The sequence below is a fragment of the Hippoglossus hippoglossus genome, chromosome 8 (genome assembly GCF_009819705.1).
Source record: "Hippoglossus hippoglossus isolate fHipHip1 chromosome 8, fHipHip1.pri, whole genome shotgun sequence".
Taxonomy (NCBI): Eukaryota; Metazoa; Chordata; class Actinopteri; order Pleuronectiformes; family Pleuronectidae; genus Hippoglossus; species Hippoglossus hippoglossus.
In genome coordinates, this window is record NC_047158.1 from 18,738,288 (window position 1) to 18,765,653 (window position 27,366).

Below are 27,366 nucleotides of genomic sequence, written 5' to 3' on the forward strand. Positions count from 1 at the left end.
CACCAACTCAATGCACACACACACACACACACACACATTCAGAGTAAGGTTGCTATACTACTGAGGACGTATTGGCCATATAAATTGAGCCATGACCTTGACTCAAGGCATTACAGGCAAAAGTGCACCTGTTTTCAGAAGTGAAGTTGGATGCACGTAGTAAATTAGATTTTTAACTTTCAACTCTGGCTCTGCAGCAACTGTGTGAGAGATTAACGACAAAATTCTTTACATGTCAGAAATTCATCCACCAGCCAGGAGCAGCTGATGGCTCTAAGCTAGATCTGTGCACTGCACGACAGGCGAAGCACGACAAAGCAAATTCAATCTGAAATAAGAGTAAAAAAACTGGCTGAAATTGTCCAACACTTTCTACAAAAAATAACACTTTACGCTTTGAGGAAGTCGTGTTTTTTGCAGAACTTGGACCAGGGTGTCCTGATATGTTTTTAAATTATAGTAATGTAGCCTTAGCAGGTACATACCAACAGTGTTTCTATATATTTTATATTCATTCTTATATTTTTAGCTTTTATTGACAGGACAGTGAGCGTGAAACACGGAGAGAATGAGGGAAAACAGGCGTCAAAGGGCCGAGTTGGTACTGAACCTGAGGCAGCTGCACTTTAAGAAACCCGACGCAAAGTCCATTAAATACACATTGTGATACAACACAATTGTTGCTTAATATAAAACCAAAAATGTACAGAATCAATTTGATGCCAAACCCGAAACAGTCCCTGAAAGAAGCCAAAAAAATATTATTTACGATGAATTTCTCCAGCAGATCATGTGGCATTTTGTTCCTCATTAGTATAGAGACACAAGAACACAACACACAGGTGCACACACTCGTGAACGGTCACAGAAACACACACTCATACAAGGCACACGCAGCTTAATGGAGAGAAGTTCGTTGAAAAGGAGAAAAAAAACACTGTGTCTTGCTTTGGAAAAATGGAAAAATCATTACGACAAAAAGACGACAAACTGTTGCTGATGTTTCGCTCCTCAAGGGAACCTCGAGCACACTGAGCCTGCTGATCCAACGCCGAGGACCAGGAGAACTGGTTGAGAAATGTGAATTTTCACGGAAGAGTTGTGAGACAAACACACGCTATAAGTACTCTACACTTTGCACTTGCTACCAACACGCAAACACACGTACACACACGACACACACAAGGTTACTGTGTGAGGAGGGCTTCTGGGTGGAGTCATGTGCCTGCATGTTTGTGTGTGTTTATATTCTCATGTGTGTGTTTGTGTGTGTGTGCATGCGTGCAGTTTTAGCCTCTCCTCACCCGTGCACCCAGTGCCTGCCTGTCCTGCCTTCAGACAGCACACAGATCAGCCATGGGGCTTCCGGTATAACCTCCTCTGCATTCCCACGACCTCTAACGGTTGCACTGGGATCAGTTTTAGAGCTAACGGCCCCGATCGTTCCTCAGCAGACGCAGCCATACAAGCTACACGGACTGTTGTGGAGTGTTGTGGTAGAGTCTCTTTATTTTGCTTTGGGACTGTTTGCCCTTTGTTTTATCCCACTGGCTGTTTTTTCCTGACCTTGTTGTCTCTGTCTGTGTTTCTAGTTTAGGATCGGCAGAGGGGGCCTCGCAGAATAGATTTTAAAAAATCTATGGCGTCCCTAATGACAGCTGATCTTGAATCAGTGCAAACCTGCTGTGGCCCAGTGTTCCTCATATCCTCAAACTTAAAAAAAAAAAGCCAAAAAAAGGGAAAATCGAGTTCTATCCGAACGCCTTGCTTTTAAAACGATGAGCTATTGGAGGATGTGTCTGGAGAAGGTTTTCACGTGGCAGCATTTCCTCGTTCAGGTGACGCGAGAGGTCGTCCCCACTACTGCCAGTTAAATGAAAACTTCTATTGTAAATGTGGGACAGAATAAAGTGAGACTCTGGGCAGGTAATAATCTTAATGAATTCAAGATGTATTCTGGCCGTGATGCCTATTAAGCCTGTTTTCCACACCTCGTTCCTCTTCCTTAACAATTTTTGTGTGATGACCTTTAGCCCTTTAGCTGGAGTGGTTTCATACCTGTCTTTAAATTTACACATATTATTTTGACAGGGAGTACGAAGTGATTAAAATCTGCTTTTTATGGTTTCGCCTCCGGCCCCCTCGTCCACACGGCGCTGTTTACATGCAGAACATTTCCGAGGCTGACACGCTCGACCGACCGAGGATGAAAGGCCCAAAATTTGCAGGATGTTTTAACCAGGTTCGCTCTGCATCAGGTGTATTGAGGCGTCCTCCTGCATAAATTACCCATGAGCAGTAGCACCAGGACACGTTGAAAGGATTTTTCCCCCTGAATAAGTGAAATCATCAGAATAATATGTTGATTCTCTCAAGAGTGGTTCACATGTTAAAGCCTTAATTAGGCCTGTGCTGAGCCACGAGTGCACAGACTGTAGGGGCGATGCCAACATGGCCAATGAATGACTGAGTGTCAGCTGGTCAATCGTTGGATGAATTGTTTTGATATTTGTTTCAAACATTCACTGCGTCTCAATTCGTTTTCTTAGACTCGCGCTGTTTGCAGAGCGGCACGCTTTGACACTTCCAACGCTCAACGGCCAGAAGACGCCAAAAACATTTTCAAAATAAATCCCAAAAAACTGCTGAATGCACGACCCCCACGCCGAAACAATTGCACCTTTGCGGTAGTAGATTGTTTCATCTGGAGCGACAGTCTGATTGGTTTTTGGGGTTTGGAGCAGGTAAAAATCACAGACACGAAGCCGCTCCAGTTGATTCTAGCTCCAACCGTGAACTTTGACATCCAATCAGTTTCAATTTGGCCCAGACTGTGTTCAGACACACGTGGGTGCTTGGTATTTTGTATTTTAGCTGATGACAATCGCCGTCAAATGTTGCGTTCGTCATTTACAGTGAGTGCACAGTGACCGTGTTCGATTTGAGATGACACTACACTGTCGGAATCCACACGTTACGCCACATGTACGTATTCTAACAGAGGAATTGAGACCCAGTCATTGTTAGACATGCTGATGTTAGCAGTTAGCTCAACTTACTGTGGAGCGGCTGCAGCCTCACAGAGCCGCTAGTCGAATACATGCAACAAATTTAAGTGATAAATGACAGGAACCAGACTTTTCCCAGTTCAAATTAAGAACTTTTAGAAATCAGATGCCAGAGTACAAACTCAGGAGAAGATACATGAACATGGATCAGTCAGTTGGATTCTTGATTCAGATTTGGATTTATTTTAGTGAAGGATCCAGAAATATTCTATTCTTGTTTGTTTTTAACATGTGTGGCAAACGGCCTCGCAAACCATGTTTCTTTTTTCAGGGCGGGTATCGTGCAGGCGTCGTAGCAGTTTGCTCTGAGGCTTTTCAGGCGGAGACGAGGAGAATAAACAGCGACCAGACGTTACTCTGTGTCCTGAAGGGTCATCGTCAGTGTTAAATTCCTGCAGTGAAAAAAGCGGAAAAAAGACAGAAGTGCAGCTAGAACCTGAAGTCGCATGAACGAACGAAATCCCCCCGAAAAATGAGAGTTTTAATTTGACACAGCACATGAAGGCGTTTCGTCAGGTGTTTGTGTTTAAAGGTTGTAGATGATGCAGCTTTTTATTCTGCTCCACACCTCTGAGCCCCCATCATGAGACACCATGAGACCCCTACAAACACGCACACACATGCATGCAGAAACATGCTGGCACTCACATTGGACTTTCTATACACAGGCACACTGACTGTGTAACACACACATACACACACACACACGCATACACAAACACACACACACACAGACACACACACACATAGCTGCCAGCCAGTTTCACTGTATACTTTATAATGTAAACCTCCAACTTGCAGCGGTCTGACACAGACACAGGCTGTGAATAAAAGCACACTTTTACTTACATGATATAAATATGATTACCTATATCTAGAGAGAAAGAATATTATATACAGTATAACTATTAGAAAATAAAGAGTCACCTTTTCAAACTGCCTGTGGTCGGTTCATTTTGTATTTGAATGTGAGTGTGTGAAGAATGTGTGATTTGCTCTAATGTCTATATCTCTGTCACACACACACACACAGAGATAACAGACTTTGGTGGTCCAGCAAATTAACACTATCTAATCTTAATCAGAACAGCAACATAAACCTGGACAATACTGATGAGAAAACGTACACAAACACACACTCCTGAACCTGCACACACACACACACACACACACACACACACACACAAGATGTGTAACGCCTATGCTGTGTCAACCATTCGGAATTAGCCGTCCGGTAGATAACATCTCTGCTTATCTCCACGGCCACCACACAGATGTCTGAATGACGGAGAGAAAGCGGAGGCACATTTAGCGCATGTATTGCATAAGGTGCAACAAGAACATTTTAATTTAATTAGATAAAAAATATTAAATAGTTTTACTACTTTTCATACCTACAATTAATTGACATTGACATTTGTTTCTGTACTCTGGGATTAAAGGCTCACTTATCCCTCGTTTCCCAGCAAACAGGACGTAAAAACGTCTACATTTGTATTTAACATACTGTTAATTCATAATTATTCATCATTAACATCAGTCTGACTAATTCATCCATATGAGGCCACTGAGTTCCAGACCAAATCCAGGTTGGATGATGAAATCCCTGAGGGCCGTCACACTCTCAGAGCTTCATCAACAATCAGGGAAATGGGAAATAAATTAAAAACATGTGCTTTGATATTTGAAGCATTTCTCAGTTGTGTTTAAATGCACTCATTCTAGATCCTATAGGATATATTGTCAGATTATAATTAAACGGTCGGGCAGTGAGAGAGTCTGATATGAGTCATTGCTCAGATTTACCTGATGAATATTCATAACTCTGACATCACTGATGGAGCTCCATGCCGTCGTCGTCATAGAGATTAGAGTGGATGACGGGATTATGGGAGAGTCTCCGCTCCACACTGGGATTGGCTGCCACTCTGATTTTATTCCTGCGTCTAAATGTGCCATTTTGTCACTCAACCTCTTCGGCTGCTCATCTCCTCCGCTGCACACAGATATAATGACTATCGCCCATCTTTTTATTCCCTTTTTCACCCCGGCTCTTTTCCTCTTCTTCAGTTTTTTTCTCCTCCATGATCCTCACAGCCATTTTCCCCTCTGCCACGTTTTCCTGTTTGAAGACCCCACCCTCCTGTCGAGCAGTGTGCTACTGTAGTAATTGCTTTCTTCAGCTCCATTGGCCCAATAAGAGAAAATTGTCCCTTATGCTAATAGCCCATAAAAGACGCAGAGCATTTCCCAGCAGGAATCCCACATCAGATTATATTGTAGCAGACAGAAATGCCTCACCTCCATGGGCTCTAAAAATAAAGCAGGAAGAAGACATTTTTTTACTCCTGAATACTGATGATCATTGCACTTTGTTCATAATTTATTCAGGATTAAATTTCAACATCTTTTTAATTCTGTGCTCTGACACACTAATAAAATAAACCTGATATAATACGCTTCACAGAGTCAGTTCTTCCTGGGCTCGTTTCCGATTCTACAGGTCAATGGCTTTAAATTAAAAAACACTCCTCGCACGTCTTCAATCACATGTCTGTCCCATGTTGAGGATTCAAAGACACGGAAACACACAGAGCATCAGATCAGTGGCGGACTTCTGAGGACAAGAGACACTTGAGCTCTCTGAGAGGAGCAAAATGAGTGAAGAGCCCTCTGAACCATTGTCGATGTGTGTGTGTGTGTGTGTGTGTGTGTGTGTGTGTGTGTGTGTGTGTGTGTGTGTGTGTGTGTGTGTGTGTGTGTGTGTCCCTCGAGTGGAGTAACACTGTGGCCATCTGCAGTGTGAAAAAAAAGCCTTGGAGCTGTGAATGCTGCTCAAGCAGAGAGACAAGAGGGAGAGAGTGAAAGGTGGAGGACGGACGAGGAGAAGAGAGAGGAGAAGAAGAGGGGTTGAGGAATGAAGATTAAGGGGGCTGATCAAGAGGGAGAGAGAGAGAGAGAGAGAGAGAGAGAGAGAGAGAGAGATATCAGAATAAAGAAAGAAAAGTCAAAGGTGAAGGAGAATGAGAGAAGGAGGGATGAAGAATGAAAGAGTCAGTCATCCATTGATCAATTTGGTCTGAACAGTTCTCTCAGTTTTCTTCTTCCACCCACACTGACATGAACATCACAAGCTTGTGCTGTCGAGAAGATAATGAAAACAGAGATGAGCAACCGTGGCGCTGAAACAATTACAAAATTAATCGACTGAAATCTGAATAACCAATTAATAGTTGAGAAAAAACAAATATCCACAGTTTGAATCCAAGTCGTACGTGAGGATTTGTTTCTGCCCTTGTAAAAGTCGCTAAACAAATGGTTTACAGAGTATATTCATTATATTACAGAGCCTGTATATTAATGTTAAAGGACCATTTGTTTCTGGAAAAGACAAAAGCTGAAAAATAAGGAAAGCTAGGAATAAAAAACTCATTAATTCATCAATCTTATCCTTTGAGGTATCATGGCAGGGCCGAATCCAATCCCAGCTGACATTGGGAGAGAAGGGGGGGGGGGCCTACACCGGCTACAGGTCGACGGTCTATCGCAACCATTCACACTCACATCCGCACCAGCAATTCAGAGCCACCAATTAACCTAAGCTGCATGTCTTTGGACTGTGGGAGGAAGCTGGAGTAGCCGGAGGAAACTCATCTATGATTTCCTTTTACTGGCAGAGACGAGCTTCCACAGTCAAACACACAAACACTACAACGTCCTCCCGCTTGAACGCATCGTACGCCAGGATGGGAGAATATAATTGTTTCCCGCCAGCTCTTTGATGGATGAGTCACCAAACATGTCCTGTATCATATCACGATAAGAAGAACATCAGTTTAAAGGCAGCAGCTGTTTCCCTTTCATCCTCTCTCCCTCTCCCTCCTTCTGCATCCCTCCATCCTCCCACTGCTTTCACAATGGTGAGCTAAGCCAGGGAAGATAGGGCAAATCCCTCCTCTGAGCGGAGCAGGCAGGAGAGGAAGAAACAGAGCGAGAGGCTGATGAGGAGAGAAGAGCGAGCGGAAAACACATCCTCAAACGCTCCTCTCTCTCATCTCTCTGTTCTGTCCCTCCATTTATCTGACTCCAACCAATCAGCTTGCGTTCCTCTGTAAACCACAAGCTTCCTGTGATATCCGTGTGTGTGTGTGTGTGTGTGTGATGACATCATCACCACACCAACCTGTGGCGATGATGTCAGAGAAGATCTCTGCTTCCTAAGCTCCTTGCTCGCTCTCGTCTTGATTCCTCACTTTCTTGTCTCCTTCTCTACGTGATTTACATTTTTACATGGCTGTTGTTGCTATTAGTGGAGAGACACACGGGCATTCAACTCAAATAACATGTAAGATTATGAATAGAAATCAGCTTTTTCACTTTCTTGCTGAGAAGAATATCGATACCACCCTCACTCCTACATATGAAATAGTTCCTTAGATTTTTCCTTTGATATTTGCCATTTATTAAAATATGCTCATAAATTCCATCGCAGCTGGTTAAAGGTCATTTTTGACAAGGTAATGTGGATCCTGGAAATCTAAAATGATTTTTTTTTCGTTGTGAAATATGTAACTTCCATAATTTTCTTTTTCATGTCAATAATTCAAAAGCAGGCTCATTCTAAATGTCAGTGTAGTCTAGTTGCTAATATGAATAGATTATATTTCATGTAGTTCCAAACGAAATAAACACAACTGTTAATTTACACCAGGGATCTCCAATGGCAGGTCCGAGACCCCAAGGGGGGTCTTCAGAGGTACTGCAGGGGGTCAAAAATGATTGACTAGCCATGAATCCTTGTGCAATCATGTACAGGCATGCACTATCCTGCAGGTATCCATAAAGGTGAACTAATGAGCTATGTATTATTGTAATATATAAGATTTCATTATATTTTTACAATGCATGTAGTATCGGGGGTCCGTGCTCAGTCTTTCCATCAGCAAAGGGGCCCTTGGCCTTAAAACCGTTGAAGTGTTGAAGACCCCTCGTCTTTAGGCTACAGTCCAGTCAAATATTACTGGACTGAAAATCAGTCAAGCAGAAAACTAAACTTTAGCAATGACCCCAAGTGTGTCACAATCTCCAAGACTGACTTCACCCTGCACAACAACTCACCAACACAAAATAACATCATGCGTGGTGCTTTACCACCCTCTAGTGGGTGATTTAGGCGGTGCACTAACAGACCTGAAGTCTGCATTACATTTAGCTCCTGACCAGCTGTAAATTTAATGGATTTTGTAGCTTCATGAATATTATGATTAAAAACCATGTGAATCTTCCACAGTCGATGGTCGAAAGCCGCTTAGAAGCAACTCCGGGGGGAAACAAGGAAGAGCATCAACATTAATAAGTGAATATAGCACATCTCCAACAGAGCTGGTAAAGTGAAAGTGATTATTTAATGTGTAGCAGGTGTAAAATGTCGTTTTCTCAGAGCCCCCCCCCCCCCGTTTGTGGGACCCTGTGCACCAACAGGTGCACGGCCCTGAGCGCTGACACCACATGTTGCCTTCACGTGTCGGGCGAAACTGCGTACTTTTGACACCTTGAATTCTACTAGTTTCAGTATGATTTGTTTAAACATGTTAGTTCCCACGTTGCGTACATTAACTACATTCTTTATTCATCATTGCTTTTTTGTAACTTTTCCTTAATCACAGTTACACTAATTTGTTGGAGAGAGAAAACTGTCAATCGACAGCGAGGCTAGGCAATTTTATATATTCAGACACATTTCAGACACAGAGGTAGATTCAAGGTGCTGTACAGGGACATTAGATATAATAAATATATTATAAAATATTGTAATATTAATACTAATCTTTATTTATACAGCACTTATCAAAACATAGTTACAAAGTGCTTCAAAACACAAAGACAACATTAAAAGAAATAAACTCAAAATCGAAAAGTGCAATTCAGAACATGTGTATAAGTATTTTGTATGTTAGTATGTATGTAAGTATGTAAGTATGTAAGTATGTAAGTATATATGTCTGTATGTATGTCTGTATGAAAGTATGTATGTCTGTCTGTCTGTATGTAAGTATGTAAGTATGTATTTTTTGTATCTATGTATGTTTGTTTGTTTGTAAGTATTTGTATGTAAATATGTATGTAATATATATATTTTCCAGTTATTAGTAAGCCAGTCTTGAGTTCAATCCTTGTTTCTGTTGCTTTTGGAGGACGAGAAAATATTTATTGTTTTTACTATTCATATGACAATAAAGAATCTTGAAGAGATTAAAGAAGTAAAAGAAATAAAATGGATAACATCTGTATTGACAAAAACAGCTTGAAGCAGCTTTGGAAAAAACGATGATAATCTAATAAACAGTTTCATGTTTTTATTCACATAGGTTTTGAGTTGTTTCATTATTATTATCATCATTATTATCTTTATACGGAGTCAGTTGAAGTTGGGTGCTGCAGTGTGCGGGCGGACCTGAACGCAGCACGCGCCGGTGCGCACTGTGCTGACGAGCCGTCCCCGGTGGAAACAGCTGGTGGTTTCTGTCACTTCTCTCCGGGCTGCGAGCTGCGTTAGCCGGGGGAAAACCAAAACTCAAGTTCCGCACGGGAAACCGAAACCCGAGCGACGGACGAAAGCCTCGCCTCGAGTCCGCGCCGCCGCTCCGCCCCACACCGGCAGCTGTCATCCCGGGAACACTTGTTAATCACTAGCTTGATCGCAGCGGTGACGCCCGGACGCGGCTAACAGCGGCTAACAGCAGCTAGCTAACTTTTACCTGAACTCAAACAAGCTGTCCGCCGCGGGGCTTCCCTCGCGGCTTAATCAGGAGATAAAAGTGGTTTATTTATTTAATTTATTTCTCTCTCCGTGTCACCATGACTCATGTTCATTACAAGTTCTCCTCCAAACTCAGCTACGACACGGCGGTGTTCGACGGGCCGCACATCACGCTCCGGGACCTGAAGAAGCAGATCATGGCCCGGGAGCGGCTGAGGTCCGGGGACTGCGACCTGCAGATCACCAACGCTCAGAGCAAGGAAGGTAACACAACATCTGTGTGTGTCTGTCTGTGTGTTTGTGTGTGAGGCAGGTTGAACTTTGGAAAGACACAGAAACACGTGGTCCAGATTTGACAGCTGGCTGTGGGGGTTACTGCGTCACCTCATTCAGTTTGATGGGGGGGGGGGGGGGGTCCAGACAAGTCAAACTAGGACAAAAGCCTCAAATGAATGGGGCCACATTCCTGCTGCGTTCACTCTTTGTTGTGTGTGTGTGTGTGTCAGGCATGTAAAGAGCCCAGGAGAGATGTAGGGAGGGAGGGAGGGAGTAAAAATAGCAAATGTAAAGTGGGAGCACAGTCATGAGCACAAGTTTAAAGTACACACACACACACACACACAATAATCTATAGATGAAAACATCCGTCACTGTCAATGAAGGTAAAATAGAAGAGCAGAACCCAACTCTTCCTAAATTCAATCGTCATAATAATAGTTATGCATGTAGCACCTTTCAAAACACAATTCCAAAATTAATCATTTAAGGCAAACAATAGGAAACAGTTTTTTTAAAAAAAGCAATTTGAAGATCACGCAGCATAAGAGCACAAATAGGAATATAATAAAATGTTACAGATGAGAAAAGAGTAGAAAGAAGTTGGCGTAAAACATCATAGAAGGATTAAAATAGTCGGTGGGAATCGGAAATAGAGAGAGCACGGCTATAAAAATGTTTCTTTAAGAGAGATTCCAAAGAGGATAAAGAGTGGGTGTCCTGACGGAAAATGCCCAGTCACCCTTTGTCCTCAGCTGTGGGACTGTGGAATGGCGAGTTGGGCTGAAAGCAGAGGAACCTCAGACCACGACCGGGCAAATAAGTCCAGAAAGGGCCATAAAAGTCAGCAATAAAATCTTTAATATAACCACACAAGCAAACATAACCTGCTTGGTGGCGGTAATCGCCCAATAATGATAACTATCATCTCAGAGTGTGTGTGTCAATATCCTGCAGATAAGCTCTGCAACCTCATAGTTCTGAGTAATGTGCACAATAACACACCCACAGTGTGTGAACAAATACAGATGCACACACAACCCCTGGAGAATAAGGGTCTGCAGACACACACAATCTGTGTCGAAGGGCGAAACACCAACCAAGACAAGTAGGGTCATATGGCCAAAAATGTGGCTATGGATAATTATCACGATAAATCTTGATTATGAACGTTATATACGATATATTTGCACTATATTTTTCCTATATTGCTATTGATTACAATTGTATTGTGATAATTGTTGATATAGTTTTATTGCCCAGCCCTACAGCAGAGGATCACATATTGTAGGAAGGGTTAAGGAGTCAAAGCCTCCAGGTTGGTTTCATCAGGTGTGAGTCAGTGCTGCATCATGCACCACTGGAGGGTGTCGGTATGGTTGGTTCCCAGTTGCTGATTCATAGTGAATCTGCGTTGACATATTTAACCAGACTGTAAACATGAATATGAAGTCTTAATACTATAGATTTAAGACGGGAATCTACACGTTCAGAGATCTATTCGTGAGCAGTGAAATTAATGTGTTTGACTTGGCAGGTTTGCACGGTAGAATTTGCAGGATTATATTAGATTCTGCCAGAACTAAAACAATTATTTGATGAGTCAATAATCCCTTTTCAGCCAAACACCTGGGAGGCCTGAACATTCGCTGGTTTTCTAAGCTGCATAAAATAGTTAACAGAATCTTTTTGGGGGTTTTGTTCAGTCGAAATAAGACAACTGAAGATTATGATCAATAAGATATGAATTATGAGATCGTTATTTTTCTTTTATGTGAGCTAATCCTTAGACTTTCAACCCTCGCTCTCACAATCTCTCCCGCTCAGAGTACACCGACGATGAGGGTCTCATCCCCAAAGGCTGCTCCGTCATTGTGAGGAGGATCCCCATCATCGGAGGAAAGTCCGGCTCAAGCAACAAGACCCACCACAAGTAAGTGTTCTCTGGGGTTTGACTCGTACTGTAGCGGACTTCCTGCACTGGTATTAGTGTTGCTATCTATCTACATTATAGATACTGTAGATAGATAGCATGTGTTTAAGTTGAAGGCCTGATTCACTGATGCTGCTTTCCGTCATGTGCTAAACTCGAGACGTTATTCTGAAATCTTCCTGAGGGGCCGCGTTTGAGAACGCAAATGTCCGAGTCAGGTGCTCCAAACTTTTCTTGCCAGCCGCTTAGTAAAATGTCTGGAAAATGTCTGCGTGAGCCCATGAGAAGGAGGAAAATGTCTGCATCGAGTGAGTGGGCGGGTTGATGGCGGTTTTCGAAACACGCAAGACTGAAAAAGATTTTTAAAAAATACCTCAGTGTGAACAAGAGATGTCATGCACATCGAGGATGTTGACGAAGAGGTCAACTTGGAGAGATGATGAGAATTATGAGAGATTATGATAAGAGTGGGTGTCAATTTGCTGGCAACAAAACCATTTCCACCGTGGAAATTATACATCATGTCCTGCCACCTACTCTTCCAAGGTTCCACCACTCGAAACAGTCTCCTGCTGCGTTTTTCAAACGTGAAAGACAAATGTCTAGATCCGATTTTCTGCACACGTTCCAGAGTTCATGTCAAAGCAGTGTTGAGGTTCATGGATATAATATAGGAAGGGTCCACCGTGTTTACTGGGAGTGTTTTGAGCAGCATCGTGTATTTGCAGGTGGAGGATGTGTTTTTTCCCCCCCAGTCTTTCCACATCAGGCTGAATCCACACAGAGGCCTGTTTCAGTTAATAGACAACAGTTGATTAAACAGGGTTTTTCTGTAACATTTCCATTATGAATAAAACATGAATTATGCTCAGGGGGGGAACATTTTTACTCCACAGTGATGTACACAAGGATTAGCCAGAGTCTGGATTAGCCTGGAGAGCCAGCAGGGATGTGGGTTTTATTCATTGGAAGAAGGAAAAGACCTCGCTGAAACAGGCTGGTGGTCACGTGATTAGCCCCGTCAGCGCCATGCACACAAGAGGAATGAGGAGTGTTAACACTGCCTGAAAGATTTAATGCTGCAAACCAACTCTCCACCTGCACAGGCAGCCTGACAGTCAATGTACGTCCAAGAAACCCTTTACTATGAGCTGTTTAAAAGGCTTTTACATTCAACCTTAAATTAACTAGTTTAAAGTTTAAAGAACATGGCGGCAGTGGGTCCGTTTAAAAGTCTTTTCCAAATCACGATTCTCTATAGATGGACTTCACGTTTGTGTTTTATACTTTGTGTGTTTTTACTTTTACTTTATACCAAACTGCCGGACTGTGGTTAAAACTGATTTCTTCTTGTGTTTCAGAGACCGTTCAGTCACCCAGCTTCAACACGCCTATGAAGTCGTCAAAGCAGTACGTAACCAAACTAAATCCCACTCAACACATTCACAGCACGGCTCAGCACATATATGGTTAATACAGCAGAGTAACTGCGCTTGAATATCTGTCCAAACTGCATCTTGCTGTTGCCAAACATACAAATAAAGACCTTTTTTAAATCTCTATATTCTCGATTATAGTTTAAGTTTCTTCTGCAAAGGGGAATTTGGTGCTTCTCAGCACTTGATTTATAGTAAACTGCTGCCCTGATAAGTCACATTTAATAGGGACACTTAATGAAAAATGTAAAAGTAGTATCTGCATTTATCTGCAGTGTGGCAAAGGAACAACCTCATATATTCTCTGTAACAATGGCTCTCAGCTGTTAATTTAACAAGCTGCTGAGTCCCCAGTTAAGATCATTCAGTATCTGAGCGTGGGTGGTGGGAGCTGCTCGGGAGGGTCGAGCTTTATCGTGCAGGGCCAGCTATTCACAGCTGATAAACCCAACTGTTGTTTTACGACGGCGACGGTCTCCACCCGCTGTCATCAACCATGAGCTGCTGTGACCTGCTCACTTATCTTTTGTTAAACTACGGAGACACAATTCTAATCCCAAGATGCATTTAAGTACCAGGTATGAACAAGGCCTCTGAGCCTGTAAACAAACTCAAACACATCTCAAATCTGTTCTTTGCTGCAGTTTGAATTAGTGATATTACTGACCTGACCTTATTCTCTCTCTAGTTTCTCAGTAGGAGAAGTCTCTGCCCTTCTTCTTAGCACTTTGAGTTGGACAACTCAAACTTTTTGTGTGTGTGTGTGTGATTTTTATTTCTTTTTTCCCCACAATAAAGTCGTTTGTATGAATCTGTCTTTTGTATTGATTATGTGTTTGACTTGACTGGACAGAAATGTCGCCTGTACACATCCACAGTTTTATATTTCACCTCAGATAACAAACACACTGTTGAGACATCGGCCTGTCTCATCATTTCATATTTTCTCATCAATGGTTAAAATCTTGGGTCCACATTTATCCTTTGCAGGGGATACAATCCAAACAGAGATATAATAATGAATAAAAAATATAATATATAGACAAAACAGGCACACGTGTCCTAATCTGCCCTAATTCTTTCTGACTGAACTTTCATATCCTCGAAACAAGAAGTTTGTGAAGATCAGCAAACGACCTGAATAAGTCTCTTACAATGTGATTGGGGATTAACCATTGATTTGATGGGCATAGTTAAGAATGTATTTACTGAATGAATGTGCTGATCCACAATATAGCACAATCCTATGCCACCACTGGCTGATGTTAAATATCTTATAGCTGATACATTGGCAGGACTTAATCAGAAAGTTACTTTTAAAAAAAAATTAGATATGATTTTTATATTTAATGACATATTGTCCTTATGTACTTTGAATATATGTAAACTAGGATAACTCATGAGAGTAGCGCAGCCTTCGTATGCACTGAAACAAGACCAGAGCTTTGAGCAAAATGTCGGCTATGCAAACATGCTCCCAGTGACGCTGCAATGTCCAGTAGGATGTTTTATATTTAGCTGCTATAAGCTTTGTATTTGTGTTTCTTTGTATTTACTATATTTTACACTCAGAGCCATGAAAGAAGTGAAGTGAGAGGAGGCAGTGTGTCCTAATACTTACTTATACACCTTTTAGTAGCTTTAATGTTGTGTATGACTGAGCAAAATTATGTCTCACAGATTGTTACAGCAGGAAAGCCCCAGATTAGATGTTTTATGTGAGGAGTCACCATCTGGTCTCTGGTGTTGTGATAAGGTGAAGCTTGAGGCCATCATCAGACTGAATTAGACATTACTGTAGGTGACGAGGGCAAAGACCAAAATACACACCTGACCGGTAAAAAAAACTCCCAGGAAGCGTTACCTCGTGGGCTTCGTTATTCATTTGAGAAAAGAGTTGGCTGGACATGCTGAGGCATCATGGGATAAAAACTGTGGTGACATTAATAATCACTGCTGGGTGCTCTTGAACATGTTATCTCAGAAAGGATATGAATGTGAAGATTTGAAACTGAGAACTTGCTTTCATGCAAATCACCAAAGGTTCTGGGTGAAAGTTTAACAGGACAAATGGTCTTGATGTGGAACGTTTCTTTGACAATGCACATGAACAAAGAGTTCAGCCTTTGCCCAAGTCGTGTAACCTCAAGGCTTCATTAGTGAAATTGATTTTGTTTAATTCTAACAGATGGACGCCCAGGCTTCCTCCAGTACCTTGCACTTTTTCTCCAAGGTATTCCTTTTCTCTCTCTCGTTTAATAAACATTACACCTCCTGTTTGACCTGTCGTCCTTGTGTCTGCTGCCCTCATTCATTCATTCACGTGTTTGCATGCAGATGACAAACCTGGCTGACGCCGATGTGTCAGAGGAGGATAAGATCAAAGTTTTGCAAAATCAGTCCGCCTACGATACCGTGAAGTGAGTCTCCCTGTTTTCAAATCTACTCCCTCACTCATTTCTCTCTCCTCCGTGTCTCGATCCACCTGTTTTTCTTAAATTCAATACCTCCATGTTCTGACGTGTCACTGTCTCTCATCACTTTGTTCCATCTTCATCCCACTCTCCATTCACCCCCCTGCATTTTTCTCTCCATCTGTCCTCTCATTCTCTCCCGTTCCCTCTCTAGCTACAGCAAGAAGTTTGGTACAGTTCTTCCTGCAAACTACACTTGTTATCGCTGTGGAAACACTGGTCACCACATCAGGAACTGTCCCACCAGCGGGGTAAGAGCAGAGCCCGCGGTATCTCCAGGTTCTTTTGCAATCTCGAAAAAAGCTTAAACGGTTTGATTAGTGTGAGCAGGGTTATATTTTTCTTATCCGAAAACTGGAGTCGTGTGTTTGTTAATATATGTTGACTGTCAGCTTCTGTATTGCCTGGCATTAAATGTAGTTGTGTGCATACTTGACAGCAAGATAAAAATTTTGAGGCCCCACTGAGAATAAAGAAGAGCTCCGGCATCCCCCGATCCTTCATGGTCGAGGTGGACGACCCCAGCGTCAAAGGAGCCATGCTGACCAACTGTGGACGTTACGCCGTTGCTGCCATAGACGCGTGAGTCTGCACAAAAGTGTGTGTGTGTGTGTGGGGGATATTTCTAGACAATCCAATGGCCTGAATGACAAAATCTTCACTGGCACAATTGTCAAGGCTGACCTTCATAGGAAATGTCACAGGTTCAATTCCAGCAGCCAGTGTTTGTGCTTATCAGAAACACAACCTTATCCTGCTCAAGTTTGTCTGATTTTAAAGCTTCTTCTAAGCAGATAAAAAGAAAATGTGAGGTCACGGTGTGTGAACTGTCCGTCTGTCTGTCTGTCTGTCTGTAGGGAGGCGTACGCCATTGGCAAGAAGGAGAAGCCTCCATTTTTTCAAACGGACAAACCAAAGTCAGAAGTCGAGGAGGATCCGATACCTGATGAACTCCTCTGCCTGATCTGTCATGACCTGCTGAGCGACGCCGTGGTTATACCCTGCTGTGGAAACAGCTACTGTGACGACTGTGAGCAACCGCTATGCACACACACACACACACACACACACACACACACATACACACACAAGAAAAACTGGTGTAGGTGTGTTACTGCATTTTAACACTCTGAATGTTTAAATATATGAATCATATCAGGGAGTAAATGAAAGAACATTTGTCTTATTTTTCAGCACAAAGAAAACGTTTTTGGAACAATGACTCCAAACAAACATGTCTAACATATAGATGTTATTATATATGATTTATATTTTATGATGACCGGCTCAAGGCCATGACAATAAGACGGGCGGTGACGGAGCAGGTGTGTCACAATTCCAACCGTTTCTCTCTCTCTCAGGTATTCGCACCACGCTGCTGGATTCAGAGGAACATGTCTGCCCCACTTGTAGCCAATCAGACGTCTCCCCTGATACCCTGATCGCCAATAAATTTCTCCGACAGGTGAATTAACAGATGAATATGAAATAGGAATTGACGTTAGAGGAAAACTAATTAAATGAGCTATTTTGTTAAGAGGGATTTGTATAAATGATTAACTGTTGATATGATCATTTTGATATGAGAAAATATTGCGACAGGATTAAGTTGACTGTCTCTTTCTCCCCCAAACAGGCTGTTAACACTTTCAAGAAAGAGCGAGGCCAGAGTAAAACTCTTTCAGTAAAATGTGACACCTCCCAGTCCCAAAATCCATCCCCAACACCGAGCCCTGTCCGCACACCACCCCGTCCCCCCGTGCAGAGCCTGCCTCAGCTGCCTCAGGAGCCGACGTGCAGCCAGCAGGTAAATCTCTTAATGATGTGTTTCATCTGGGAGGCAGAGATGAAAATAGTCTCTGTGTGACTCAGGAGCAAGAGGAGCAATTAGTGTTTTCATTGTCACATGTTTCCCAGTTCCCAGGTTTATTTAATCTGAGAGAAAATACTGTATGCATGTACTCTATGTTGTCATTTATATTGTCACATGTGGAGATTCTGTAGAATTGTTTTATTATTATGTTATACTCTCTTTGCTTTAATCTCTTGTCCTCCTCCCTCTTCAGGACTCTCCCCTGCACTGCCCAGAGGTTGAAGACACACCGCCACTTTCTGGAAATCCTCCTGCCTCAACAGGCCCCACGTCTCCTTGCAACAAGCTTAGCACTTCCCTCCAGACTGAGCAAAGCTGCTTGGAGACACCTGACAGGTATTTTGACACAGAAACACACACATGATGACAAATTACCCTCATATCCAGAGACGATTAATAATTCCTCTGAAGCAGAATTAGGTAAATAACCACATAGTCTAATAATGTCACCCTCCATCCCCAGCTAAACACTGCTCTGTGGACACTGATCAGAGCAAACCAATCATAATTTAAGTAAATATCATAAGTAAAGAACCCTGTTTGACATCACTGGAAAAAAGAAACTGAAAGCCACAGTTTGTTATCTTCTTAAAGTGAGAATGACTTCAGCAGAATGTCTGTCAGAGATAGATCCTCCTGACAAAGCACCAGCTCATTGACCACAAACAGGCAAACACCCACAGAAGTAAAACATGTGCTGTCGTCTCCCATATAGATCCAATATGGCTAATAATATATGTGCTGTTCATTCAGGGAGGCTGAAGGAGAGACACAGGATGACTCAGCTGCTGCTGCCGCCACTACCACTCCTCCTTCTGTGCTGCTGTCAGACAAAGATCCCGCTGCTGCTCCTTCACAGCTGATGCCATTGGTGAGGACAAACAAACAGTAATCAAATGTCTCCTGGTTTGATCCAGAGAGCTCGTTGATCTTGAGTCATGCATCGTAAAAAGCTCTTTGAGAAGTCGATTGATATTCACTGTGAAGAAAAGAATCTCTGTATGAAACCTGTGGTGTTTGTGTCTGTTCAGGTTGAACACACAACTGTGGCAGAGCCGCCTCCCATGGTCACTGTGGAACTACAGCAGTCCCCCTTAGGTGAGTGACTCAAGCTGCTGAACCTTGAATCCCCCTCCTGAAACTATCTGGAGGGGCTGCATGTGTGTGTGTGTGTCTGGAGGTTCTCCTGACAAACTCCCTCCTACACACTCTAGATACTGTCAGAGTCAGCCCATGTGAGAATACAGCAGAATGTCCATAGGATTCACTGCGAGAGAGTTGATGACGTTTCTAATATGCAACAGACAAACAAAAATAATACAAATATCTCAGGAAAAAGATGTAAACTTGGAAAGACAACGACATGTGAGAGCTTTTAGTGATAAAGGCCAATACCAGTGTTGATTTCCAGAATGTATAAGTTATGTCCGGCCTCCTGCTGCTCTACTGAGACGCCACCCGTCACCTGAGCACTCCAGAGGTTTCCCTGTTGCTATGAACCAGACAATCTCCTGCTGCGTTCTTCATATGTGAAAGACTAATGTTCTGACCCGATTGTCGTCAGCATTTCTTCTTATTTTGTCTTTTCAATTCAAAAACAAAGTGTGTATGACTTATTGCAGTAACATCTCAACACAAAACCATTTTTCTCTGACTCCAAAGGTCCAGTGCCAAGACACCCACCGCCCTCATCCTGCTGGAGCGGGTTAGTAAACTGTTTGTATGTTGTGGTGTGTATGTGACTCTACTCATTGTCTCAGGGTTGATCATTTCTCCCTCTACCTTCCCCACAGAGCCTTTCCCCCGTCAGGTTGTCCCCCTGGAGGCTGGTCTGAATCCCAGCAGCTTATGCCCTCCCCCTGCTCTGCATACACGGCGCCTCCCCCACCTCTCTTTCCCTCCCCCCTTTTTCACACGTACCTCTCAGCTCACCAGTCTCACACCAGTTACCCTCCTGGGTACCCTCCACCTGCCACACCCATCTGGACACTCCCGTGCCCCCAGGGTGCCCCGCTCCCTTCCCTCTGCTCCTCTACCTCCACCATCCCCGCCCTCGTCCCCAAGGAGTGGTACAGGCATCAGAGAGAGACGAAGGAAAGGTATACAGAACAATCAACCAACAACACACTCGTATCCACTAAAGGGTATGTGTCTAAAAGTCTGAAATCATATGACTTGTTTAATTGCCAGTTGTCTCTTTTTAAATAGTTTCAATTCCAGGTGATAAAATACATTTTAGAGTGACCAAATTTAAACATGCAGGTTGTTTTTAAGGGAATAACATTTCTAAATTTCCAAAGAAATCTGCATTAAATTAGAAACATTGGTAACTTTAAATATTATGTCCATCGAATGTATTGTATCGACTCAGTTTATACTTTGGCTGCAATTGATTAAAAAATAACAGGATCCTTTTTAATATGTTTTTTAAATATTTATAATGTTTATTTGTATCAAAAAATATAGTGTTAGTTTTAAAAAGCACAGTAGCCATAATATTATACCAATTTGGTTTTAATATTGTGGCAGATTGTTGTATTTTTTTATTTAGTCAAATCATGAAACAGTGGAAAATAACTGAAACTACAAAATAAGTCACAGATATTACACTCATCAGAAGTTACCTATTTAAAATCAGTTACCAGTTTGAGTGTTATAAATATTATTCACAATGATTGTGTTTTTTTTATAATTATTTCAGTGTAGGTCTCAATAATCCAGTACTGTTCCGGATTTACTTTTCCGAATTTAGCAGGGATGTGATATGAAGTTTAGTAATTGATATAAAACTGATTTTAAAACTATTGGACCTCGACTCCCTTTCTTTTGTCCCTCAGGTCTCCTCACAGAGGACCTACCCACAGACACTCCTCCTCTCGCTCTCAGTCAAAGTCGTCTAAGTCCAAATCTTCTCGCTCCTACTCTTCAAGCAAGTCCAGATCCCGCTCACGATCCAGATCCCAAGGCAGATCAAGGTATTTTGTTCCCTTTAAAAGATTCAAATAGGATTTTACTTATTTCTGTTACCTTTTGGGTTTGAACACCCAAAAAGAACAGGGGTTTTCTTTTCCAGATGGGATTTTGAAATGAGATGAACTGAAACATTAGAATATTTGAGACATATAACAGATGATTTGAATCTAATCTTGTTGTTTTTTATTTTATTTTCCAGACCTCGCTCACCTTACTCCCGTCACAGAGATCTCCAGACCCGCTCTACTCCCTCGTACAGCTACGGTTACAGACGCTCCCCTACACCGTCCTCGTCATCTTCACCTCATGTTGGTCACCATTCCAGGTCCAAGTCACCGTCGGATCACCGGAAAAACCGCCACCACAGCCGCCACCACACCAAGAAGTCTGCTTCGAGCAGCTACGGCTCCGCTCCGCGAGGAGAACGCTCAGGGAGGGAAGATGGAGGCTTTGGGGCGAGTTTGACCAGTTCCCCCTACGCTCATCATTCAAATCAAAGGAGCGGCCTGGAGCTGGAAACAGAACGCTACCTACAGTGGAAGAAAGAGTACAAAGAGTGGTGCGAGAAATATTTCAACAGCTACGTCGGCCCCTTCCACCAGCTGCCTCTTCCCTTCATCAATCTTCCTCCTCCTCCTCAGTGGGAAGGAAGCAAATTTCCCTCACATGCCAACTTGGACTCTCGCTTCAGACACGCTGCCAGGACGCACGGCCGCTCCCCTCCATCGCAGTCATCCAGTGACAGCCGCTCTCCTCCGTCTCATTCTTCAAGTGACAGTCGCTCCACTGCATCTCAGTCATCCAGTGACAGTCGCTCCCCTCCGTCTCATACATCCAACAACAGCCGCTCCCCTCCCTCTCAGTCGTCCAGCGATAGTCGCTCCACGCCGTCCGAGGACGGGGCCGTGCTGAAGGCATGTCAACAGCAGAAGGTTGACCACCTGCCGATCACTTTTACAAAGGGCAGTAAGGAGGTGGAACTGCAAGAAACAAGTAAGGATGACAAGAAGGTGATCATTAGAGATGTGGAGGACCTCAGCCCCATAAAGTATAAGCAAAGGAAGACACAAAAACACGGCGAAGGAAGAGGAGAGGAGTCGTCATCCCCTGCAGCTGCAGATTCAACAGACGACAACAGAAAGGATGAGAGGGGTCACGACCCTGCTTGCAAAGATGGCACCTTGGTAAGGGATGAAGCAACCTTTCAATCCACTTTGAAACCAGATAAACCTTTGGATAAAGATTGTGTTAGAAGCAGAGAAAAAGGGGATTTAGAAGAAAAGAAAGGGCGGAGAAGAGGCAAAGATTCAGACTCAAGGCAAGATGCAGAGAGACGGCACAGAATGAAGTCCAGTAGAGGGGCAGATAGGGCGGATTCAGACAGATACAGACACACCAGAGACAGAAAAGCTCCTGACTTAAGCTCAGAGAAGAACAGAAAAAGAAAAGGAGAGACACCAGAGAAAAAAGAAACCTGCAAAGATGAATCCCCCGATCTGATTGAAAAAAAGAAGCAAAATATTGAGCAGAAAAAAGAGAGTAAGCCGTGGCCTCTTAAAGAGAAAGACATCTGGGAGGGAAGAATAACAGTGAAGCCACAGAAGAAAATAAGCATCAACATCAACTTGGATGTGAAAAAGAAAGAGGAGAAAACTGAAAACCAGGAGAGCATCATAGGAAAATCAGAGGATGAAATGGAGAAGACGTGTGATGGAGAGGAGAAGTTAAACAGAGGAGACACTGAAGTGGAAGTTAATGAAAAGAAGAAGTCAAGCAGAGAAAAGGAAGAGAAAATCAAACCAGATGACGGAGAGCCGAGGCAGTTGTCGGAGAAAGCAGCCATCAGAAATGACAAGAGAGGGATGTGGGTTACCATCGCAGCAGAGGAAGAAAATGTTGGAGAAAAGAAAGATGAGGACTTTGACTCATGGCATTGTGCCCCCAGAGGACCCGAGGAGGGTAAAAATCTGATGGAGGAAGGAGATGAGAGGAGGAGCATGACTGGAAAAGACGAGAAAGAAGAGAGAGTGAGGTTTGTCCAAATCTCTCAGAAAGAGAGGACAGAGGGAGAAAGCACATGCGAGGAAATCAGAGGAAACCTGCCTGAGGCGCTGATGGAGGGAGTGAAGACGAGGGTGAGGAAAGAAGAAGGAGACGAGATGAAGGTCACGCCACAGAGGAGCAGCAACGAGAGCCACCATGACGGACCTAACTCCATCATGATGGATGACAACAGGTCAGAATGTTTCAGCTTTACTTTTAAAGCCAAATCCTGCAGCTCACTCTTAGATGTAGAGATAATGACTGTGTTTGTGTGTCTGTGTGTGTTTAACGCAGCAGTTGTGAGGATTCTCAGGAGAAGTGGACAGTGGTTAAAGCTCTGGAGGAAAACATCCAGGCCAGAGCTGTCGAGGATCAGCTCGTACTCGTACAGGTGCGTCCATGAACCCAGATCACGAGGTGTGTGATCAAAGTTTCTAAAGCTGTGGGAATCATATCATGAGTAATGGGAATGTATTTTCATTTGTATCATACAAACTCACAATCGTGTGTTATTATTGTGTGACTCTAACCCTTATTACTGGTTTAGCTGCTTTAATGCTTTGTTTAAGTGTGTTGTAAATCAAAAGGATTTGAATATATTCATGCAGAACCCTCTCAGTGACATTTTACCTGTCCGTCTCAGGTCCCTCGCTCCAAATGGGAGAAGGAAGAGTCCGGGGAGGAGGTCAAAGCTCCAGACCCTCGGCCCGTGGTTCTGCCTCCACCGTTAGTGACACCAACCGACAGGGAGACAGAGGGACAGGAGAGGCAGAGGTCAGTGGACACAAAGAAAGACAGGGACAGACAGAAAGGAAAGGACGAGGAGCCAGAGAGAAGTTTGGATAGGAGTCTGGCTCCCTCTAGTGGTAAAGATACGAGTGACGGCACCTGGTGTGCAGACAGAGAGAGGGAGAGAGGGATGGAGATGGAGCAGTGGAGGGACAGAGAGAGGGGGAGGGATAGGCAGAAAGAGACCAAAAGATCAAAAGAGAGGACAAGGGAGGAAGAAAGAGGGAGAGACAGAGGGAGAGAGAGAGGGCACAGCAGCTCTGCCTCAGTCCAAAAGAAGAACCTCCCTTCCTCCAGTCATTTCTCCCAGCATTCAATGTCACAGGACACAGAGAGGAGGGGGCGTCAGCAAGGAGGCGACCACGACCACAAGAGGAGCTCCACCTCCTCACATCCCGGCGGGAAACACTCCGGCAGTGGAAGCAGGGATAGGAGAGCTGTGGAGATGCCTGATAAACACACACACAAAACTCAAAGAGACACTTCACTGGACCCAAAACGTAAAGACAAAAACTACCATGGTCACCGAGAATCATCAGGGAGCAGACACCAGGACAGAGCCGCAGGGACCCAGCTTTCCTCCGAGTTTCCCTCCCTGCCATTCCCCTCAGAGTCCTCCAGCCCAAAGCCCAGAATGAGCAGCCCTGGTCTGAAGCTGAAGCAGGACAGAAGTAGAAATGAGAGCAAGGAAGCGAAGGAATGGACGGGAAACAAAGTGGAGAGAGTGGCTGAGGCAGAAGGAGGGAGTCTGTGGCGAGACGTGGACCAACAATTGTCCCAGGAGATCAAGTGGGAAGAGCTGGAGGAGGGAGAGAGGCCCAGCAGCAGCTCATCCGCGAGCCAGGACGGCAGCAAGGATGACAGGAGGAAGAGGAAGAAGAAACGGAAGGAGCAGACAGGGGAGACGAGCCAAGCTGGCCCCGAGCCGCTGGAGGACTGCGAGCTGAAGAAGCACAAGAAGAAGTCGAGGAGGAGCATGGATGGGAGGGAGGAGGAGGAGGAGGGTGGAGGAGAGGGGGAGGACGACCACGCCAAACGCTGCTCAGCTCCGTCGTCTTGATCATCACGGAGGATAATGACATTTACTTGAATTATGTTTTTCCTTTTCTCTGTCCAAAAAGTGCCTGGGTTGTTTTTCGTTTGACTTGTTTTCTTTTTGCCGGGATACTTTTTGTATCATCTTCAGATATTATGTTAGAAATGCACCAGCTAAAATGAAAGTAAACAATTCGTAAAGGAAAAGCACTTTATAACAATTATTTAAAAAAACTGAATGTGAATGGAAGCAAAAGTCGAACCGTTGACCGCTTGAGTTATTTTGAGTTGAAGGAGTTTTCACAGCTTTGCTCAGGTCTGCCCGCACCTACGATTCATATCCACCGAACCTGCAACGTTACAGGAAAATCTTACTTTTACTTGAAAAAGGGTCAATCAGTCGTTTGATTTGCCTCAAACAGGAGCACAGACGTGCACCGGGGAGGATTATTGAAAGAGTTTGTGTTTAATTTAAAGGAGAGGCTGAATATTTATGATTTGAACCTCTGTGTTGTATTTTTGTTTTTTTCTTTTTAATTTTGTAAATGTTTAAGAAAAAATAACTGCTGGATCAATTAATAATTTACCAGAGGAGCGTTTAGTTTTTCCTGTTTTGAAGGAAATAAAAAAAGAAATCATCCATAAAACGTTGTGTCCTGTTTCTGTTATTTTTTTTATTATATTCCTTATAAATGGATTAATATGTTATAAAAACTATATAAGATTTAAAGTCTGACCAGTACAGTGACTCAGAAACCACATCTGTATTTGTCTGACAGATGAAGCCATCAGTACTTTTCACCTTATCTTATCTACCATGATACTTTTATTTTGAAATGTTTTTTATTCATCAACTATTTCTAAAATCTCCGGCCGATTGATTGGGTTCAATGTCCAGTCGACCTGACCCTGGTGTGTGGGAGGAAACCCACACAGTCTCGTGGGTGTTTCAAGGGACCTTCAGTGCCCTGGAAAAAAAGGGAGCTACTATGTAAGCACAGGATTTCTACAGCTTTAAATGTAGAACAAAACAGAGACAGGAGCAAAATGTTGGTGAGACTTTTCACTATTTTGATTTATAAATAATAGTTTTAATGCCACAGAGCACATAACCACCAAGACCCAACAGTTTCCTAATGAAACCACATTTAAATTCACAAAATCCTGCACACACACATAGATATCAGTCCCCTAAACATGTCTGATTATTATCATGAATTACTCTCTGAGAAATCAACAATATATATAACAGCTTACCTTGCAATGTTAAAGAAAGTGAAAAATCTGAATGTGCAACAATGAATGTTTGAGGTTTTTTCTCAGGTCGTGCTTCACCTCTCCACAAACTTTCATGGAACTCAGTTGTGTAGTTTTTGTGTGATCCTGCTAACGAAGCATCCCAGACGAAAACACAGCCTCCCTGGTGGAGGTGGATATGTAACAGGTATTTGGCGTTTCTTCCTCTGAATAATCAGTTCATATTGTGCCATCAAATTAAAACACAAATGCTTTGAACGCCACTCTAAAGACGACCACAACTTCTCTTTCAGCAGAAGTACTGACAGTGAAACAACATGCATGTCATCTCTATTATTTTGTTTTGTATTATCACAGATGAAGAACAATCCCAACAGGATCCTCTGCTCTTTCCCACCGTCTGCTCTTCTGTGTCTCTGTTCCTCCTCGCTCTGATCCCATCTCCATTTTTCTCTCCGTCCAGCCTGGTTTTCAGACTCCATGTTTGCTTTCCCAGCCAACCAGCCCCCCCCCCCCCCCGAAATCTCACACAGTCCTGCCAGACACTGAAACATCTCCCCTCCACTCATCACCTGTCTGCCAGGTAAGGATGTCCACGCTTAATAAATATGTTTGTTGTTTCTGTATCTCTTTACCTCCCAAAAGCCGTAAAACATCAAAAAAACACCAAACAAAGATGTTTTCACACAGTCTCTTCTCAGGCAGGTTGGTTGCTGTTCAACTTTTTGGGGCTTTACGTTTGTGTGGGTGTTGCGAACATGTTAGAATAAATATGAAAGACGTGTTCAATATGTCTGATGTCTGTGTCGTGTGTGTGTGTCTAAGTTGGTGCTTGAAGTGCACCCAAGCTTTTCTAGCTTCATTAACTCGCTACAAGGACGACATGGCAGAGATCCAGCCTCTCTGTCTCTCGGTCTGTCTCTCTGTCTGTCTCTCCTCTGTGTTTTGTCGACGTGACTGCAATTGCCCGGCACCGTGCCAAAGCATGCTGGGATTGAACAGAGGAAATCTGGCAGGGTTTGCCCGACTTCTGCTTGGGTCCAGACCTTGGATGGAGGGGTGCGTGGGCAGTGGAGCGCTTGGACAGTCGGACGTTTCTGCTGTTTAAATCAGAGGAGGTACCACCTCCTGTTGGTTTGTTGTGCACTCCTGCATGTCCTCCAAAATGGCCGATTAACTTCACGGGCTCCCCAGCATCCTGCCGCGCCCCTGCTTCCTACGTCTGTGTCTCCTCTGCACTTTCTGTTTGCTCTGAAGTGTCTGACTGCTTTTGCACTGTTGTATCTAGAATTGTTGTCTCGCCATAAGCTTCAGTGTGTGTGTGTGTGTGTGTCTGTAAATGGAGAATGCTGCAACAGACAGACAGACAGACAGACAGACTATATCTGTATATGGTAGAAAACAAACAGAGAGACAGACACAGACCAATGCAGACTGACAGGTAAATAG

The 27,366-nt window shown here is 43.4% G+C and overlaps 2 protein-coding genes across 4 annotated transcripts in view; both read left to right on the plus strand.

Moving 5' to 3' along the window:
- The first annotated feature begins 9,505 nt into the window (after positions 1-9,505).
- Positions 9,506-27,366, plus strand: part of rbbp6 (retinoblastoma binding protein 6) — a 37,633-nt gene continuing 19,772 nt past the window's right edge. Inside the window, exons 1-19 of one of the 3 annotated variants that reach the window (XM_034592467.1) lie at positions 9,506-10,092; positions 11,932-12,037; positions 13,399-13,447; positions 15,662-15,706; positions 15,811-15,893; positions 16,102-16,198; positions 16,387-16,529; positions 16,805-16,977; positions 17,309-17,412; positions 17,584-17,754; positions 18,014-18,156; positions 18,574-18,691; positions 18,852-18,918; positions 19,483-19,525; positions 19,614-19,919; positions 20,658-20,795; positions 20,993-23,029; positions 23,131-23,227; positions 23,480-24,882. In XM_034592467.1, coding sequence (XP_034448358.1) covers positions 9,927-10,092; positions 11,932-12,037; positions 13,399-13,447; positions 15,662-15,706; positions 15,811-15,893; positions 16,102-16,198; positions 16,387-16,529; positions 16,805-16,977; positions 17,309-17,412; positions 17,584-17,754; positions 18,014-18,156; positions 18,574-18,691; positions 18,852-18,918; positions 19,483-19,525; positions 19,614-19,919; positions 20,658-20,795; positions 20,993-23,029; positions 23,131-23,227; positions 23,480-24,685 — 5,292 coding nt within the window. In that variant the 5' untranslated portion in view covers positions 9,506-9,926 and the 3' untranslated portion in view covers positions 24,686-24,882. Of the gene's footprint in view, positions 10,093-11,931; positions 12,038-13,398; positions 13,448-15,661; positions 15,707-15,810; positions 15,894-16,101; positions 16,199-16,386; positions 16,530-16,804; positions 16,978-17,308; positions 17,413-17,583; positions 17,755-18,013; positions 18,157-18,573; positions 18,692-18,851; positions 18,919-19,482; positions 19,526-19,613; positions 19,920-20,657; positions 20,796-20,992; positions 23,030-23,130; positions 23,228-23,479; positions 24,883-27,366 lie in introns of those variants that run through there. The other 2 variants (XM_034592468.1, XM_034592469.1) reach the window with 2 other exon arrangements.
- LOC117765887 (trinucleotide repeat-containing gene 6A protein-like) overlaps positions 26,610-27,366 on the plus strand; it is a 48,086-nt gene continuing 47,329 nt past the window's right edge. The window contains exon 1 of the mRNA XM_034592461.1: positions 26,610-26,622. The gene's annotated coding sequence lies outside the window, so the exon portion shown is untranslated. The remainder of the gene's footprint in view (positions 26,623-27,366) is intronic.